This window comes from Centroberyx affinis, unplaced genomic scaffold (assembly GCF_046629955.1).
Source record: "Centroberyx affinis isolate AG114_WGS23_722 - 3 ecotype Tasmania unplaced genomic scaffold, CSIRO-AGI_Caff_v1 ptg001471l_1, whole genome shotgun sequence".
NCBI classification, from domain to species: domain Eukaryota; kingdom Metazoa; phylum Chordata; class Actinopteri; order Beryciformes; family Berycidae; genus Centroberyx; species Centroberyx affinis.
In genome coordinates, this window is record NW_027279940.1 from 157,665 (window position 1) to 176,791 (window position 19,127).

A 19,127-nucleotide genomic window follows, 5' to 3' on the forward strand; every position below is an offset into this window, starting at 1 on the left:
TAGTGTTCGATCAGAAAACAGTGACCAAGAGGAGGAAGTGACTGCTTTTCATGTTTCTTTACTCGAATATCACAGCTGCATCTCCCATAGGACTAATGTCTGCTGTTTGTAGCTCCCATTCTCCTCATAGGCTACTAATTCAGGCGTTGTTGGCAACTGCACGGTTTCCAGGCTGCTGTTTCTGGGTGTGTTGTTTTTAATATATGTGGACAGAAACAAGAGCCGATGTGCGGAAAAACGGTAATAGTGGAGGAATGTTAGCTGACATGGAGAAAGTGAGGCTTTCCAGCTGGAAATGACTCAAGCAGAGGGAAACTTGAGTGCTTGTCTTGTGAAACCTGAAAGACAAAGAGGGATGGCCTCCATCTGTCTCCACAGAAGAAAGCGTGTGTGTAACTGATGTGTATATGTGTGTCATTCCATGTGCAAAACTATTGCATTATTAGTATTTGTGAGGGAACTGAGGTTAATACAAACCCACCCAGTCCATTCCAGGGCCCAGAGACCTTACTCCTGCCAGGCTATGAGTCAGGCAGCAGGCCTTGCCAAGGTGTCATGGGACCCTGGTTGCCAAAACCCAGAACATTAAGGAACATGGTGGGAATGGGGCTACATTGGTTTTGGAGTTTCACAACGCTATCCCAAATGCCTCAGCTTGTCAGATTGTGGTCTGTGTTAACCTGCAGTCCAAATGCTCACTAATGTATGTGTGTGTGCGTGTATTTTTATTTTGTCCAGATGCCGACCTGGTTACATCGGTCCTCTCTGTCAGCACCTGGATCCCTGTCATCGGTCTCCGTGTCTGAACGGAGCAGCATGCAAGAGCCAGGTGGTCAACGGCATCCCACAATACACCTGTGTGTGCCAGAGAGGGTTCAGAGGTACAACTATGTGAATTTATCCATATCTGAAAGAACTGTTATGTGAAGAGAGGATAAAGGTTTCCATTTTAACTAAATACAATTCACTATTAAATCTCCAGGCCAAGACTGCTCCCTCATTGATGCCTGTGCCACAAGTCCCTGTGCCAATGGCGCCCGCTGTGCCAATTGGAATAACCACTACAACTGCTCCTGCCCACCTGGCTTCCAGGGAAAGAACTGCCGCAATGACATTGATGAGTGCCGCAAGCCTGGCGTGTGCCTCAACAGTGGCCTTTGCATGAACACCCATGGGTCCTTCCGCTGCCAATGCCAACCTGGGTACAGCGGGCGCACATGCGAGGTGTCCACCCTGCCCTGCGCCCCGTCCCAGTGCCTCAATGGGGGGACCTGTCGTCAGACCAGCGACCATTCCTATGAGTGTGCTTGCCTGCCAGGTAGACTAGCGCTTATCAACTTGATTACACACACACACACACAAACACACTTAACGCAACCAGTCAGTGTGCCGCCCCCACTGTTTCCCATCTCCTCAACCCAGTGCTACAGATGTCAGGATTTTCCCAGGCTGATGACGTAGCTGTCAGTGCTGCTGCTGGGATTTACTCCCCTGTCCCAGGTCAGCTTCCTGTCTGCTATTAATAGCTGCTAATGGGAGACGGGATGGTGGGAGCGTTAAAGAGGCAGCCCGCCTGTGCTCTGCTCCACGCTGCTCTCTTCACTACAGGAGGAATTTACTTTATGGGCCTTCTGGTTTCCCTCTGGGGAGCTGACAGGAAATGTCTCTTGCCAGAGAGGAAGTCATTGAAACTGTGAGAGATTATAAAACAAGCAAACACTGCGGGGAGCTCTGAAGCAGGGGGGGCGTCACGCCTGGTGCTGGCATGGTGTGGGAACCTCCATGAGAAGATGTAAACACTCAGACACCCACTGAACCTTTTTACTGCCCACTCTGCCCCACACCTCCACTACTGTGGGAAATGCAAGTCAAGGTTATGAGTAGTAATGCTTAGTGGATGGAAGTGGGGCCACTGGATGTTTAGTAATCTCTTGGAGTGTGTGTGTGTGTGTGTGTGTGTGTGTGTGTGTGTGAGAGTGTGTCCGTGTCAGTACTGTGTACCATAACTCCTTTCTCTCACTCCATGTTTCTCAGGGTTTGAGGGACACAACTGTGAGAATAATGTGGATGACTGTCCAGGCCACAAGTGCATGAACGGAGGGATATGTGTGGATGGAGTTAATACCTACAACTGCCAATGCCCTCCAGAATGGACAGGTACAGTGCTATTTTTGCATATTTGAAATAGAAACTTTATATGTAACTTGGTGAGTATGTGTGAACCATATGTTACCTACCCCCACCAGGGCAATACTGTGCTGAAGATGTCAACGAGTGTCTCATGCAACCAAATGCCTGCCATAACGGCGGTACCTGCTTCAACACCATTGGTGGCCACACCTGTGTCTGCGTTAACGGTTGGACCGGAGACGACTGCAGTGAGAACATCGACGACTGTGCCATTGCCGTCTGCTTCAACGGTGCCACCTGCCACGACCGTGTGGCGTCCTTCTTCTGCGAGTGCCCCGTCGGAAAGACAGGTGGGAGGATTTCACAAATGTCTCTTTGCCTCTCCTCGTCCCAGACGCTAATTTGTGGGTAACTGACAGTCGTTGTTCTGTCTCCTTAGGTTTGCTGTGCCACCTTGATGATGCATGTGTGAGTAACCCCTGCAACGAGGGGGCAGTGTGTGACACCAACCCCCTCAATGGCCGTGCCATTTGCACCTGTCCCGCCGGCTTCGTAGGAGGTGCCTGCAACCAGGATATGGATGAATGTTCGATCGGTAAGTCTGATGGGTTTTTACATTTGGCAGTTCTGTGGTCATGTGCTCTCTTCTCTCTTTGAGTGTGTTTCATATACTGATCCTCATTCTTCTACCCCAAGGCGCCAACCCATGTGAGCACTTTGGGAAGTGTGTGAACACAGAGGGTTCCTTCCAGTGTCAGTGTGGCCGGGGATATGCAGGGCCTCGCTGTGAGATCGACATTAATGAATGCCTATCCATGCCATGTCAGAACGATGCCACCTGCCTGGACCGCATTGGAGAGTTCACCTGCATCTGCATGCCAGGTATTTTGATTTGCACTGTGTTCTACTGTATTTTCACTACTGCCAATGAAACAATACAGAACATTTCAGTTCAGCTCAGTGTCATTTGCGAGAGAAGGCTCAAAACCATCTGCAGAGCTGAAAAGCTGATTGTTTAAACTTGACCTTCTGAGGAAGCAGTATCTATAACCCTGCCATACTAACTGCCAGTGTAGACTGTTATGTAATACATTCCCATTGATGTTGTGGGGTATGGGGGCACTCCTTTGCTCTCAGTGCACAGTACAGCCAGACAGGGTATTAGTTAAGGACCGAGTGATGGTCTGGACACTCGCAGACAAAAAACACAGTGAAACTCTCACGCACAGTCCTACATGCATCCTGGGGTTTCGGGGACTATACAAATTAGAGCTGGGAGTTTGGTCTATAGGACTGGATGGGAGAGAGGGTGAGCGGCTAGGGGGAGGAGTGTGCTGTGAATACTAATGAGCTATGGAGTGGTGGGAATGGAGCGGAACAATAGGGCCCCTCTGTGCTCCACTTTGCACCCCTCATACACACAGAGAGGGAGAGAGGCCTTTTCCCAGAGCCTCTCCCCCTCCCCCTCCATTTCCACAGACAGGCCCTTCCTCTCCACCCTCCTCATCATCGGCCAGCCTGGCAAAGCTCATGTGGAGCCGCTGATTATTTCTGATTCCACGCTAGCCGCTCCCCATGAGCAGCACTCTGCTCCACACTCTGTTTCACCTCAATGGAGGAGCCCTCCATAGTGTGCGACTGCAGAATGTATAACATGCATCTGGTGAATGGGACGCTGACCCAGGGAGTGGTAATGCTCTATGGACAGTAGGGTGTGGTGATTCAGGTCAGTGCAGTGGGAGCACTAGTTGTATTAGGGATAATATCCCATCCTGTGGTTCAGCAGAGACCATTGATTCAAAACCCTCTGAGGCCTCCCATGTCATGGAGAGAAGTTTCCCACAGCACCCCCCCATACACACACACATACACACTGTCTCTCTCATTGCCACAAACCGACACCCTCATACATACAAGCTGAACATAAAGCTGAATCTGTACTTGTCTGAACTCAATGTGAATTTCTCTCCTGCAGGCTACATGGGGACTTATTGTGAGATCGACGTGGACGACTGCGAGAGCAACCCATGTGTGAATGATGGCATCTGCCGGGACATGGTCAACGGCTTCACATGCACCTGCCAGCCAGGTACGGCCCTTATCTGACTGTCCTCATTTCCATTCCTTGCATTTATTCCCAGACCTGTTCACATTTCCAACTCGGTGACGGCAGCAGTGAGAACAGAGAGCCAGAGTTTAAATGTCCCCCTGAACCAGCGGAGGGAGGGCCAGCCTTGCTACTTCTGCCTGTTGGTGTTTAGAGCCACCACTCATAAAAAAAAAAAGGCAGGCCCCAAAGGCTGCCTATCCTCTTGCCCGAACAAAGACACTATTGTGACCCCCGCTCCCCTCCTCTCCGGTGGAATGTGGAAGGGACAGCAGTCTCCCTCTCCCTCCCCTGGTGGTGGGGGGGAACAGCAGTCCTGCTAATGAGATTCTTTTCCAGGTCCGCAATTTACATCTGGGACAGACATCCCCTCTCCACCCCCCATCTAGCTATTGAGCCTGTGGAGCTGATGCAGGAAGGGGAGGGGGTTTCCCCAAAAGAGAAAACAATCCCACCGTCTCCTCTTAACACCCCCCACCCCCGGCCCAAGCACCGACACACAGCCCATCCTCACACTGTTAATCAACAGAGCAGATTCTACCAATGCACCAATTCACCCCTGTCTGGGCACAGTGCCCACTGATTTCAAGCCCTCTCAGTTTCTCAAGCTTTTTCAGGCAAATAGATTTTACTTTGCTGAAATAGTTCTACAACAATTAGTAATACAGATAATATTATTATTATGTTGCTAAATATCCCACAGACCATACACCAAGGATCTATTCAGTAACCACAGTCAAGCTGATGTATGAAATTCATCACATTCCTCTACACATTCCACATTATTTCATATTAACGCTCAGAGTCCTGACATTCCAGGATCCAGCACGTAGTGCAGACACTGAAATGAACCATAACGTGAAGTGAGTCATGAATCTGACATTATAAGTATTAACTGCATTTTTATTGCCCAGATAATCCACGCCACCCGATAGCCATAGTCATTTAATTTCAGAGCCATCTTGTATATACTATACTATATTATAACTCTCTCTTCAAAAACATTATCAAGGCCACAGGGTTTCAATTGCATTTTGTAGTGGTCATCTCAGCATTAGTCCAAGTGCACAGATGACATGTCCTTAACCAGTCGAGACGCTGTCGAACCCAACCTTGGCCAGACGTCACTAACCTAGCCAGAGACCTCTGCCCTCCCAAGAAGAGACAGAGCTGCCCTCTGACCTGAGTGTGGACCCTTCCACTGGACCCTTTCTCTGACCCCTCACCTCTGTGTTTGCCTGTCCCAGGGTTTACTGGCACCATGTGTCAGATCGACATAGATGAGTGCGCCAGCACGCCATGCCAGAACGGAGCAAAATGCTACGATCGGCCCAATGGGTACGAGTGCCGCTGTGCTGAAGGTAAGAGCTTCTATACTCAATAGTTGTCAGTGGATAGTGGTTAATATCTGTAGTGCTCAAGATGTCTCCCAAGGCAGATGAGCCCTGCCCACCTGTAGGGGTGTGTTTTGTCTTTGTGAAATGTTCAGTTTTTTGGGGTCAGCTGGTTCTCTGGATGTCTGCTGGCCAGGCAGACTGACTTGAGGCCCCTAATCCCCCTCTTTTCCACATCGGCCCTCAGGATCATAGGGTCACTGAGGGCCAGCAGCTGCCGGCAAGGGAGCCCTGGTCATCACCCCGACATCTGTTCATCTGTACCCCACTATTCAAACCCCCACACACCACCCTATGCTACATCTTAACTTTGTTTCTTCACATTCACTCACCTCCATGTATGAGAATATTCCCAGATACAATGAGCTACAGCAAGGCTTGTTTGTCAGAAAAGGCTGGTTGTATGAATTCCCTGCATGTATACATAGATATTTAACATGTTTGTTTGGGCCTGTGCCTATGGGGGAGCCTGCTTCATTGTTTCAGTGGCCAGCTGCTTGGTATTCCCTGTGTTTGTGGGCCCCCTCTGTTGAGTGAAGTGGCCCTGTTTGACGTGGCGCGGCCTATTGTTCCCTCCGCCGCCGAGAACAAAAGCAGGACTGGGAGGCCCGTGTAGGGCCCTTCTCTACTGCTTTGCCCAGCTCAGCACTGCACTACACACATACTGCACAAACCAACACTTACTTGTCTCACACACACACCGTCGGCATGGAAACCACAGGGACCAGACCCCAAAACTGTAGAAGCTTTTCTAAAGAAAGAGTGGGAAATAGACAGAGGAAGTTGAAAGAGATAAAGAAGGAAGTGGGAAAAGGAGGAAAACGAAAAGAATTTGATAGATTTAAGGGGAGACTGAAAATAAAGGGGATTAGGATGAAAACAAAAGGGTTTGAAAGAGAGATTTGTTTGTAGCAGAGAGTTTCTGATGGAGCAGGGAAAGCCAACACCACAGGTTCTCAAGCGGCAAAAGCTTGAAGCTTTACTGCATTAACTGAACAGATACTGTAAATGTTTTAACATCAATCTCCCCCTTATCCCTGTATTCTCTCTAGGTTATGAAGGTACTCTTTGCGAGAGTAATATCAACAACTGCCAGCCTGACCCATGCCACCATGGTACTTGCATAGATGGTATCGCCAGCTACACCTGTAACTGTGATGCTGGCTACACAGGCTATCGCTGTGAGAACCAGCTCAATGAGTGCCACAGCAACCCCTGCCAGAATGGTGGCAAGTGTGTGGACCTGGTCAACAAGTACATCTGCCAGTGCCTACATGGAACCTCAGGTAAGAAGAAAAACACCTTAAACATATACCGTTGGACCTTGTTTATTCAAGTTTTTGAATGGGAAAATTTGGAATGGAAGAATTAAAATGTAGCCAACACTGAACTGGCATTTCTAAATTTTTTGTCACTAGGGTTGTATATTTTCTGCCAGGGTTATAGGTCTATAATATTGCTAGAGACGGATTCTAATTACTGCTCCCTGTCCACACAGGCAACAACTGTGAGATAAACGTTGACGATTGTGCCAGTAACCCATGTGATTACGGCATCTGCAAAGATGGCATCAACCGCTATGACTGTGTTTGCAAACCTGGCTTCACTGGTAAGGCCTTCTCAAGATGACAATTCACACACATTTTGAGATAAACCAATCTCAATGCACATGTTTGACAAGAGCGCATTGACTACAGCTGATGTCTGTCCTGCCAGGTCCCAAGTGTAATGTGGAGATAGACGAGTGCGCATCCAGCCCCTGTAGGAATGGAGGGACATGTGTGGATGAGGAGAATGGATTCCACTGCCAGTGTCCTGAGGGCTTTAAGCCCCCATACTGTTACTCCCAGGTGGACGAGTGCGGCAGCAGCCCTTGTGTCCATGGCTCATGCAGGGATGACATCAATGGGTATGAGCTGTTACATCCCCCTTTGCAGCTTTTTATTAATGTGCCTCACATGGCTGTGCAGCGTCGAAGGGAAAGATGACATGACCATTGCTGATAATCCCACATATTTTAGTTTACACACAGTAATTCTACATCAGATAGCTCGTTCTTATTTCACATTTACAACTTCATCCATTTGGATTACTGACTGCATCCTATCCTCTCCGCAGGTACCGCTGTGACTGTGAGCCTGGATGGGTGGGCAAGAACTGCGACCTGGACAGGAACGACTGTTTGCCCAGTCCCTGCCAGAACGCCGGCACATGCATCGACCAGCTGAATGGCTTCACCTGCAAGTGTCGCCAGGGCTTCAGAGGTGAGGGCACCACAGTAGCTCAACACGTAACGGAGCCACCAACATGTATGCTCTCACAGCATCTCACAGCTGCCTGCATTAGGATAATGGCCGTGTGAAAATAAACTTGGGCCAGAACATGTAAACACCAAAACAATTAGACTAACAAACAGACTAAACTACTTAAGGCTGAATACACAGTTTTCCCTGGGTTTAGGGAGCCATACGTGATTTTGCACAGACTTGTGTGGTTGAAAAGCACATAACAACCTTTAGCACTCAATTTTGACTACAGTCTTGTGCAAGGAAAATATGTAAAATATTTCACATGACAGTGGGATTTGATATTTGAAGTTTCTTTTAGATTGTCAGAAACTGCTCATTTGCACCACAGTGGGAGGAAAACAATTACATGTGTCATTTGAAGCCCTCTATCTGATGGACAAATGTGATTCTCAAGTCATCTGTAATAGGTTCCCACCAAGTTGGCCCAGTGGTGCTGAATGACATCCTCATACCTCCCCTAGTGGAGTACTTGAGAACTGCAGAGACATTCACTCGTGAACAAGACCCTGTCATCTCAGGCTCATTGAAGCTGGATACCACAATATGTTTTAATCTATTTGTTGCCCCCCTCTCTGACAGGCAATCTCTGCCAGGTGAACATCAATGAGTGTTCATCCAGCCCTTGTCTGAACAAGGGCACCTGTGTGGACGGTGTGGCTAGCTTCACCTGTCTGTGCGAGCTTCCTTACAGTGGGCCCACCTGTGCTGAAGTCCTCACCCCCTGCTCCCCTAACCCCTGTGCTAACCATGCCCTCTGCACCCACACGCCGGACTACTTGGGCTACCAATGTAACTGCCAGCCAGGGTGGCAAGGTGAGCAAAAACTTTCTTTCATCTCAGCAGCTACTCATCCTTGTCTTAGGTATAGGTAACTCTATAGTGAGATAATCTATCAGAAAGCTCACACAAAGACATGTATGATTTTGAATTGTAACTTACATATCTTGTTTTGCATTCTCCAGGTCAACTATGTAACATTGATGTGAATGAATGCATCTCTAACCCCTGTAAGAACCGCGGGACCTGCACCAACACACTTGGAGCCTTTGTGTGCTCCTGTAGAGCTGGATACACTGGGCTGACCTGTGAGACGGACATCAATGACTGCGCCCCTAGTGAGTGGCCACTGAGGCTAACGCATTGAATTGCTGCCACTGCTATACACTACAGGTGTCATTCACAATATCAGGTCTATATCCACATATTTCACCTGTCAATGTGTCCATGTCTTCAGACCCGTGCCTGAGTGGAGGGTCCTGTACAGATGGCGTGAACTCCTTCCACTGTAGCTGCCTGCCAGGCTTCACTGGGCCCCGCTGTGCTGTAGAGATCAACGAATGCCAGAGTTCCCCCTGCAAGAACGGAGGCACCTGCACAGACTACGTTAACTCCTACACCTGCACCTGTAGACCTGGCTTCACTGGCATCCACTGTGAAACCAACATCCCCGACTGCACTGAAAGGTGAGTAGGGCTGTTTATATATGTGTGTGTGTGTGTGTGTTCTATGGTGCATAGTGGATCATTTTAATCTAATCCATAATTTACCCTATGTCTACAGCTCTTGTTTCAATGGAGGCACGTGCACAGATAAAATCAACGGCTACTCCTGTACCTGCCGCTCAGGCTTCACCGGCTCCCACTGCCAGTACGAGGTCAACGAGTGTGACTCCCAGCCCTGCCTCAATGGAGGCCTCTGCCAGGATGCACTGGAGTCCTTCCGCTGCTCCTGCCCCAAGGGCTACACTGGCAACCGCTGCCAGGTACACACACACACACACACACACACACAGAGCGACAGATATTTCCTGTTAAAGCCTTACAACTTCATATGTTTATGTACTCGGAATAATAAATGCTGACCATTCTTCCATCTGCCCAGACGCCAGTGGACTGGTGCCGACGCTCCTCTCCCTGCCAAAATGGAGGTCGCTGTCGTCAAAAGGACGCTTCCTTCAGCTGTGAATGTAGTGGCGGCTGGTCTGGCCGCTACTGTGACATCCCCAGGATCTCCTGTGAGGCAGCTGCTCACCAGAGAGGTATGTCTGCGCTCTCGCTACATACCCTCTTAATGTCTGACCGTGTGTGTTTTTGCATGTGAGCACAGTTGAACTCTCTGTCTGCACCGCCACAACTGAGCAACTACAAACTAATTTACCTTCCACCTGTTTCTAACCAGGTCTCCAGACAGATGAGCTATGCCACCACAGTGGTCACTGTGTCAACACCGGGAATACCCACTATTGTAAATGTCCTGCCGACTACACCGGGAGCTATTGTGAAAGCCAGGTGGACCACTGTGAAGACAAACCCTGCCGCAATGGCGCCACCTGCAGGGGATATGTGGGAGGGTACCAGTGTGATGTGAGTCCAATGCATTGTCAATACTGTCACTCTCAGGTCTCAGCAAGACCATTAGATACAGTGTTCCTCCGGATCATCTAATTGTCATCTGCATGTCATTATAGTGTATGCCAGGCTATACTGGAGAGAACTGCGAGATGGAGATCAATGAGTGCCAGTCTCATCCTTGCCAGAACGGAGGCACCTGCATTGATCTGGTGGGCCATTACATCTGCTCCTGCCCTCCTGGCACACTGGGTATGTAAACACATGTTCAGCAGAAACCTATGGTGATTGCTAAAGAGCCTCTACTTTTTAAGGGTCAAAAGTATTGGATGGATGGGAGTATCTAATTAATCTTCTTCCCCAAAGGTGTACTGTGTGAAATCAATGAAGATGACTGTGCGCCGCCCCTGAGGCTGCGCAGCGCTCCTCCTAAGTGCCTGAACAACGGTACCTGTGTGGACAGAGTGGGTGGCTACCGCTGCAACTGTCCCCCTGGCTTCACTGGAGAGAGATGCGAGGGAGACATCAATGAGTGTCTCTCCAGCCCCTGCAGTCCCTCCAACAGTCTTGACTGCATCCAGTTGCCCAACGATTACCAGTGTGTCTGCAAGCCTGGCTTCACTGGTAAGACAACAAGTCAGAGGCTCTTCTGACCTCTGGATGTGCACTCTGTGTGTTTGTGTGTGTGTGTGCATTTTTCTCTCTCTCTGGTGATGTTGCTTAAATTCTACCCCAAGGGGAAGTGGCAGCATAGGGTAAATGAGTAACGCTCTCCCCTCAACAAGTACTCTTGATGTGCCAACAGTAGAAGACTGGCTGTACTGGGCAGCTTCTGGGTGTGAATGTGACTGTAAATGTGAAGCAGGCATTGCTGGAACTTCAAGATCGTGCATGCGTTGTTGTAATACCATTTAATATTTTGCTGTTAGGTCGGAGGTGCCAGAGCCGCTTCAGTGTGTGCGAGTCTCAGCCTTGTCAGTATGGAGGGGCCTGTTCTGTGTCCAGCAGCTCGGCACTGGGATACACCTGCACCTGTCAGCTTGTAAGTGCACATTCACATTCAGGGTTTAGATGCCAAATTTATTTTAGTTTGTGTGTTTCAGCTTTGTTTGTTTGCGTGTTAACTGTTCCCAATACTGAGTATGTGAATGATGTGTATCTTCAGGGCTATGCTGGGCCTAACTGTGAAAGGAGCATGTCATGTCGGGAGCTGTCCTGCTACAACGGAGGCAGCTGTGCACTTACCACACGCGGAGCCCGCTGCACCTGCCTGCCAGGTTATGCCGGGCCCCAGTGTCAGCACCGCAGTAATGAAGGTTGCTCCTCCCAGCCCTGCCGCAACGGAGGCCTGTGCACCGAAGAGACCAGCTTCCCATTCTTCCATTGCCAGTGTCCCAGTGGCTGGACGGGGAAACGGTGTGAGCAGAGCAGCAGAACCCCGGTGCCCCCTGCACCTTCCTGCCCTCTAGCAGACTGCCATGACAAAGCCAATGACAGCGTGTGCGACAAGGAATGCAACACATTCCCCTGCCGCTGGGACGGCGGCGACTGCTCTCTGGCAGTGAACCCCTGGGCTCGTTGCACAGACCCCCGCTGTTGGCGCGTCTTCAACAACAGCCAGTGTGATGAGTCCTGCAACAACCCAGACTGCCTCTATGACAACTTTGACTGCAAGAGCAAGGAGAAAGTTTGCAAGTGAGTAATCCAGCCTTGTTTTGCGAAAGTGTTTCTTTCACATATTTTCTTACACAGCTAAAAGGGTTTCTGTCAGTCTGTATCCTGGTTTCCTGTATATCTGAGAAACCTTGTGCTGATCACTCTACGTGTGTGTCTTCTCCAGTCCAATCTATGAAACCTACTGTATCGACCACTATGCTGATGGACGCTGTGACCAGGGCTGTAACACAGAGGAGTGTGGCTGGGACGGCTTGGACTGCGCAGGGAAGGTTCCAGAAGACCTTGCAGATGGTGTCTTGGTCTTAGTGGTCCTGCTGCCTCCAGAGGAGCTTCTCCGCACCAGCACAGCTTTCCTGCAGAAGTTAAGTGCCATCCTGCGCACCACACTGCGCTTTCGCCTGGACCACAACGGAGAGGCCATGATCCGCCCCTACACCCGCCGAGAGGCACGCCTCAAACGAGAGCTCCAGCCTCAACAGGAGGTCATCGGGTCAGTCAGACATAGCAAGGATGTAAAAATTCAGGTCTTACCTGTAGATTGTATTTGACACTAAACATTGGCCTCTCTCTGCTGTTCCTGTAGGTCCATAGTGTACCTGGAAATAGACAACCGTCTGTGCTCTAAGGGCTCTAAGGACTGTTTTGCTACAGCTGACAGTGCTGCAGACTACCTAGGAGCCCTGTCAGCTGTGGAGATGCTCCGCTTCCCTTACCCCATCAAAGAAGTCCGTGGTGAGTAGGGTCACCTTCAGAAGAAGAATAAAACTTAATGAATACATTTTACTGGTTACAACTATACCAACCTTCATAGAGGCAGGTGTGTAATTATTTAGATTGTCTTTTCTCCATAGGTGAGAGGTTCCCTGAAAACAATGTGCCTATGTGGATCAAGCTGATGTTGGTGGGCGTAGCTTCTCTGTTCCTATTTGTCATCCTGGTGGTGGGCATGTTGATTGCCCGTAGAAAGAGGGAACACAGCACCCTGTGGTTCCCTGAAGGCTTCTTCCTCAAGAAGGAACCAAGCAGTAACAAGAACCGCAGGGAACCCGTGGGCCAGGATGCTCTGGGCATGAAGTGAGTTATCTTTGTGAAAATGCACACACTAATGATATTGTTGGGGCTGAATTCCTTTGGGAATACTGTTTTAGATGCAAATAAAGCATTCAATGCAAATATTGCATCGAAGAATGAAGTTTTGATTCCTTGTGTTGGCATTGTTTAACTTATATTTCTGTAAACAGACACATGCCAAAAACTGTGGAGGAATCTCTCCTAGGAGACCATAGTGACCAATGGATGGACACAGACTGTCCAGAGGCAAAAAGACTCAAGGTCAGTTACACATCTACTTTACATTGAAACATTGTCCAAATTACATTATATACATAAATATACACACATATAGATAGATAGATCGATAGATATACATTTCAAAGAGGTTTGGCTACCCAATTTTCAAGTGTCAGCTGTTTTATTTACAACAACATTTGAGCCTGCATTTTAAATAATGTGCGGAAATGAGAATCTTGTCATTATGTGGGCACAGGTGGAAGAGCCCAGTATCTTGTCAGATAGTGAAGATGCAGTGGACAGCAGGCAGTGGACACAGCATCACCTGGCAGCTGCAGACATCCGTGTGCCTCCCACCATGGCCCTCACCCCGCCTCAAGGAGAATATGAGAGCGATTGCATGGACGTCAATGTCCGAGGCCCAGGTTGGTGGCAAAATAACCTGACAAATTTTCAGATAGAAATTGTGATTTGTACATCCACACATTTTTATTCTTTCCGTCTATTATGTTGAGTGCTTGCATTGACACATTTAACTGATCCGTGCCTGTTATGCCTCCTGCCAGATGGTTTTACTCCTCTGATGCTGGCATCATTCTGCGGAGGCGGCTTGGAGCCTGAGGTAGCAGAGGAGGAGGAGTCAGAGGAGTGCTCAGCCAATATCATCTCTGACCTCATCTACCAGGGCGCCTCCCTGGCTGCCCAGACTGACCGCACCGGAGAGACAGCGCTCCACTTGGCCGCTCGCTACGCCCGCGCCGACGCTGCCAAGAGGCTGCTGGACGCCGGGGCAGACGCCAATGCTCAGGACAACACAGGACGTACTCCGCTACACGCCGCGGTGGCTGCAGACGCACAGGGTGTCTTCCAGGTATACACACGCATTCTGTATGTAGGCCATAAAGGGGATAGAGATGTTTATAATATCTTTCATCACATGCAGGTGTCATCTTCTTCAACACTAACTTACAATATGTTCCTCCGTCCTAGATTCTGATCCGAACCCGGGCTACAGATCTGGACTCTCGTATGTACGATGGCTCCACCGCGCTGATCCTGGCTGCACGGCTGGCAGTGGAGGGCATGGTGGAGGAGCTCATCACTTGCCATGCTGATGTCAATGCTGTTGATGAATTGGGTAAGTGTGTGTCACTTCTCACTCAATGGGTCTCTGGGGTAGCTGCTTGTTACTGTTTTGTGGTTATACTCAATTCTGAAAATGCTGATGTGTAACCTCAGTGCTTGTCATCTCTTTTAGGTAAATCTGCCTTGCACTGGGCTGCTGCCGTTAACAATGTGGATGCCACTGTTGCCTTGCTGAAGAACGGTGCAAATAAAGATATGCAGGACCTCAAGGTATGGTACCAACTTACCCTTTTTATTTCAAACACACCTTTTGGAATGCTGTTCATCTTTTGTGTTATCATGACTTAAACAGTGATGTTTTATATCTAATGCTATCTCTTTGTTTTTTTGCTTTGTTTTTCTTCTCAGGAGGAGACGCCTCTCTTCCTTGCAGCCCGTGAGGGCAGCTGTGAGGCTGTGAAGGTGTTGCTGGCTCACTTTGCAAACAGAGAGATCACCGACCACATGGACAGGTTGCCGAGGGACATTGCTCAGGAGCGTATGCACCATGACATAGTCCAGCTCCTAGATGAATACAACACAGTAAGGAGTCCCCAGGGCCACGGAGGAGCTGGACACCACCTCGCCGGGGGACACACCCTGTCTCCTCTCATGTGCCCGCCCAGTGCATTCCTGCCTAGTCTGAAGAACACTCCCCAGGGTAAGAAGAACCGTCGGCCTGGGGCCAAGGGTTCTAGCCTGGGAAGCCAACATGCTGCCAGTCTAAAGGAGTCAGTCAAGGCCCGCAATAAGAAGCTGACCTTGGACATGCAGAGTGCCCTACTGGAGAGCTCAGTCACCCTGTCCCCAGTCGATTCACTGGACTCCCCCCGCGGCGGAGCTAGCAATGCTGGCTACATCACCAACCCCACTTCCCCTGTGGCCATGCCCTCACCGGGGCTCTTCCACTCCTCCATGTCTGTCCCAAGCACCCCCATGGTACATAGCAGCATGCTGGAGGGAGGGGGCCCCTTTGCTGTGTCTCTAGCCCAGCTCAATGACCTGGGAGATGGAGGAATGTCCTTGCAGGGACGCGTCTCCATGGCTTCAGCGGTCAACCATGGCTATGTGCTCAGTTCAGGCCAGATGGGGCTCAACATGGGCATGGTCAGTCCTGTCAGTGTGCCCTTTGACTGGCACAACCGGATGCCCCCCTCCTCTCAGTGCGGTCAGCAGGTGGTGAACCTGGTGCAGAGTAGCCAGGCAGGCATGCACCCCCAGAGCCCAGCCATGCAGCAGAGCATGCTGATGCACCAGCAGCAGATGTACCGTAACTCCATGCTGCAACCCACACCCGTCACCTCCACACCCACCATCAGCCCAGTCAAGCTGCCCTCCATCGCTGAGCAGCAGCAACAACAGCAGCAGCTCATCAACCACTCCATGACCAGCCAGCAGAGCATGGCCCGCATGGGCACCTCAACCCCTCCTACACCCCAGACCTCACAGCCCCCACCGGCCTTCTTCCAGCAGCAGCAGCAGGTGCCTCAGCAGCCTCCTCAGCCCCAGCCTGTTGCTCAGCCACCACAGGCTGCCACGCCAGCAGCCCAGCCCGCTCAGGCTCCACCCTCCCAGGCTAGCGGCAGCACTGCAGGCCTGGAGGATTACCCTACCCCTCCTTCTCAGCACAGCTACTCCTCTGCACTAGATGCCACCCCCAAGCATTACCTCCATCTGCCCAGTGAGCACCCTTACCTGACCCCCTCTCCAGAGTCGCCCGAGCCCTGGTCCAGCCCTTCTCCTCACTGCGTGTCTGATTGGTCAGACTCCACGCCCAGCCCAGCAGTTGCTGGCCCCGCCCAGACCCAAATCCCCCATGTCCCAGAGGCCAACGGCAAGATGCAGGTGTTTGCATGAAGATCCCAAGGCCTCTGCTTGAAAAGGGACCTGGGGTGAAAAAATATGTGGACTGGCCCCTGGGCCTGTCTGTGTTTTTATGTGTCAGCCTGTTTCCAAGATTTTCATTGGATTTGGATTGACTATGTTTTATCAAGAGGACCGTCTGCTAGTGATTTTTGCAGAAAAAGAGTAAAGGGAAATGTGTGTTGTCTGGAAAAAGAGCAGACAATTTAATGAAGTAAGACTTATTCTGTCACAGATGGACTTGTTTTTTATTATTAAAAAAAGTATATGAAGAAAACCAAGTCTTTCATTTCAAAGACTTAGGGATGATCTCCTGAAAACTAACAAACATTTAAAAAGTAGAAAAGAGAAAAAAGTTAAATGTTGAAGGGAATTCCTTTATTTTTATTTATTGTTTTTATGTCTCTCCGAACTGCCTTTTCAGGTGTTTTCTCCCTCTTTCTGTCCTGGCCTCTCACATGATGCGCCCCCCCTGCCTCACATTTTACATGGACCGCCTACATTTCTATTTAGCCAGTGTGGCACGTGATGGTACAAAGAAATCAGATTCTTATTCTTTTCAGTTTACATCACTATTGGCACTTCAGCTGGGTTAACAGACAGAAAGAGGAAGTCTCACCTCTCTTGACTGATATTTATTTAGGCCAACAACAGCTGGTAAAAATGAGAAATTGGCTCTGGCAAATATATATATATTCTCAGTTGCTCAGCAGTAGGGATATATTCTGATTTGATTGAACTGTAATAATTGATTACATTCCATAGAAGTATTATGAATAAGAATGTAGATGGGTGTCTCTGAAGCACTTCAAGGGGCAAGCCTCAGAGGCCAATAGTGGGTAAAGGTCAGATACATCATTTAACAACTATGGGTATTTATAGTATGTGGGGGGCATTTTATCCATGGTAGTTTGCCCAGTGATCATTCAGAAAATTAAGCAGAGAAAGTGATCTGTTAAAATAGCAGTCACTGATTGATTACACCCAGTTTCAGGTGTCATGCCCCCCTCCCAACTGTAGTGCTCCTCCTGCACTCTTTAGTCTTGCTGACTCTACAGGAGTCTACCTCCTGTTCTAATGCCAGATAACTTCAGTCTTGGAGCTTGTTTTCATTCACTTTAAGTAATTATTTAGAACAGAGCATTGTTTTGTCTATAAAATCAGCCTCTCACTGCCCTTTTTTAGTCGTTGTTTTAATTTTTTTGTTTGTTCCATTTGTTTTATACTCTGTATATTTGTTGAAACCATGGATACGTTGGTTTTTTTTTATCACCTCGATGTGCTAAGCTATGTTTATCGGCTGCTATTTTATATCACTCCCCTCCTGCAAAACATTCCTGCATGTTGCCTGTCTTGGGTAGCCTGGCGCTGTACTGTACTGTTGGCTGACAACCCTCTCAGCTCCCGTTTCAGCAGCATCCACCTCAGATTATAGAGCGTGATCAGAAGACAGACTGATAGCAGTTTCATTCTTTGAGCCCTGGTCATGTCCATGAGTGGACTAAAGGGGAAACATTCCTGAAGGATCTATGGTAGTTGAGGTGTCATAGGTTCTCTCGCCTCAGGCTCATCCCTGGTAGCGTCTGTGGTGCAGTAGTGGTCAGAGTGAGGGTGTGGCTGCTGGGCTGTGACTGCTTATGCCCTGTCACTCCTCAGGGAGGTGTTATATGGCATGCAGCGGGCGGTTCCCCCTGCATCTATAGTAGCTTCCAGCCTCGGAGCCATGGAGTTGCCATCTTAAGATGACTTGTTCGAAGACATTGAAGGAGAGAACACTACTATGTAGTGCTGCGCCCTTTAACTTTTTACAATACTCTGGGATGACTCTCCCGGTGATCCAGCTAACCCTCCTGTGTTTTCTGACCAGCTTCCCCCCCCCTCCCCCCATGTGATCTGAGACTGTAGGATAGGGGGTCATCCTCTCCTTAACATGCTGTGGACATTTCACTAGAAAATCATTTGATAATAGTAGAATTTTGAGCATGTAACCTTTGCATTTGTACCTTGCTGTATGTGTGTGGCGTCATGAACAGAAACGAACAGGCCGCCACTCCTAGCTACTGCCCTTGTGGTGACTTAACATCCCCCTGCCCTTAGTTGTGTCATAGACTCAGTATGTCTTTCATTGGTTAAACCTGCTCACTATAGAATCAGTTACTGTTCTGTCAGACCTGGGAAACTTGTCAGTTTGTTGTTCAGATTCCAGTTCAGAGGTCATTTACAAGGAAAACAGATTTGTTTTTTGTTTTATTTTTTTTCCCCATCTGGTCTTTTCATTTCTCTCCCAGGTCGCACTACTAAGTGTTTTTGTACATTTCAAACTCCCAACTTCTGCCTGTAAATATGTTTGTCCTGGGTAGATCTATTTGTTTGAGAAGTCTTATGTTTCTAAAATGATTGTTATGTACTAAAAAGGACAAAAATAAAATGTACTTCCTTTTAGCATTATTTGAAGCTGAGGATGTGACTGATATTTTATTGGTCTTGTATTATTAGAACAGTCATAGATATTTTCTATCATTATTATTAATTTCTATACTTGTTTAAAAGTAGTTTAAAATCATTGTACATAAAACCTTTCCACAATTTTTCTTTCTACAGTCAAAAGTTGTAAAATAAGTTACTTATAATAAAAACTGTAGGGAACTACATTTTTGTGTCCTGGTGTTTTATGGGTTATTTTTTCAACTTGATTCTTATTTCGGTCAGACTCATTTTCCTGAAAACAAAAAAAAAAAAAAATCCAATTCATGAAAGTTCAGTCATTAAAAAGAAGTTACCTGAAGTTGATTACTCAACAGTTCAAAAATACAAATTCTTCCAGTCTAAAATTTTACTCTTTTCAGCACAGTACTCTTTTCAGCACAGTACTAAAATAGACAGA

General features: G+C 48.5%; 1 protein-coding gene across 1 annotated transcript in view; it reads left to right on the forward strand.

Annotated features, from left to right (window-relative positions):
* Positions 1–18,861, forward strand: part of notch3 (notch receptor 3) — a 30,760-nt gene extending 11,899 nt beyond the window's left edge. The window contains exons 3-33 of the mRNA XM_071526850.1: positions 739–881; positions 983–1,318; positions 2,035–2,157; positions 2,247–2,480; positions 2,570–2,725; positions 2,827–3,012; positions 4,106–4,219; positions 5,485–5,598; positions 6,684–6,917; positions 7,130–7,240; positions 7,348–7,540; positions 7,750–7,895; positions 8,520–8,753; positions 8,903–9,055; positions 9,175–9,403; positions 9,501–9,702; positions 9,822–9,978; positions 10,119–10,303; positions 10,408–10,540; positions 10,655–10,912; positions 11,218–11,330; positions 11,454–11,983; positions 12,129–12,455; positions 12,549–12,697; positions 12,817–13,039; positions 13,207–13,297; positions 13,512–13,680; positions 13,822–14,126; positions 14,246–14,393; positions 14,514–14,611; positions 14,750–18,861. Coding sequence (XP_071382951.1) covers positions 739–881; positions 983–1,318; positions 2,035–2,157; positions 2,247–2,480; positions 2,570–2,725; positions 2,827–3,012; positions 4,106–4,219; positions 5,485–5,598; positions 6,684–6,917; positions 7,130–7,240; positions 7,348–7,540; positions 7,750–7,895; positions 8,520–8,753; positions 8,903–9,055; positions 9,175–9,403; positions 9,501–9,702; positions 9,822–9,978; positions 10,119–10,303; positions 10,408–10,540; positions 10,655–10,912; positions 11,218–11,330; positions 11,454–11,983; positions 12,129–12,455; positions 12,549–12,697; positions 12,817–13,039; positions 13,207–13,297; positions 13,512–13,680; positions 13,822–14,126; positions 14,246–14,393; positions 14,514–14,611; positions 14,750–16,237 — 7,282 coding nt within the window. The 3' untranslated portion in view covers positions 16,238–18,861. The remainder of the gene's footprint in view (positions 1–738; positions 882–982; positions 1,319–2,034; positions 2,158–2,246; positions 2,481–2,569; positions 2,726–2,826; positions 3,013–4,105; positions 4,220–5,484; positions 5,599–6,683; positions 6,918–7,129; positions 7,241–7,347; positions 7,541–7,749; positions 7,896–8,519; positions 8,754–8,902; positions 9,056–9,174; positions 9,404–9,500; positions 9,703–9,821; positions 9,979–10,118; positions 10,304–10,407; positions 10,541–10,654; positions 10,913–11,217; positions 11,331–11,453; positions 11,984–12,128; positions 12,456–12,548; positions 12,698–12,816; positions 13,040–13,206; positions 13,298–13,511; positions 13,681–13,821; positions 14,127–14,245; positions 14,394–14,513; positions 14,612–14,749) is intronic.
* The last annotated feature ends 266 nt before the right edge of the window (positions 18,862–19,127 follow it).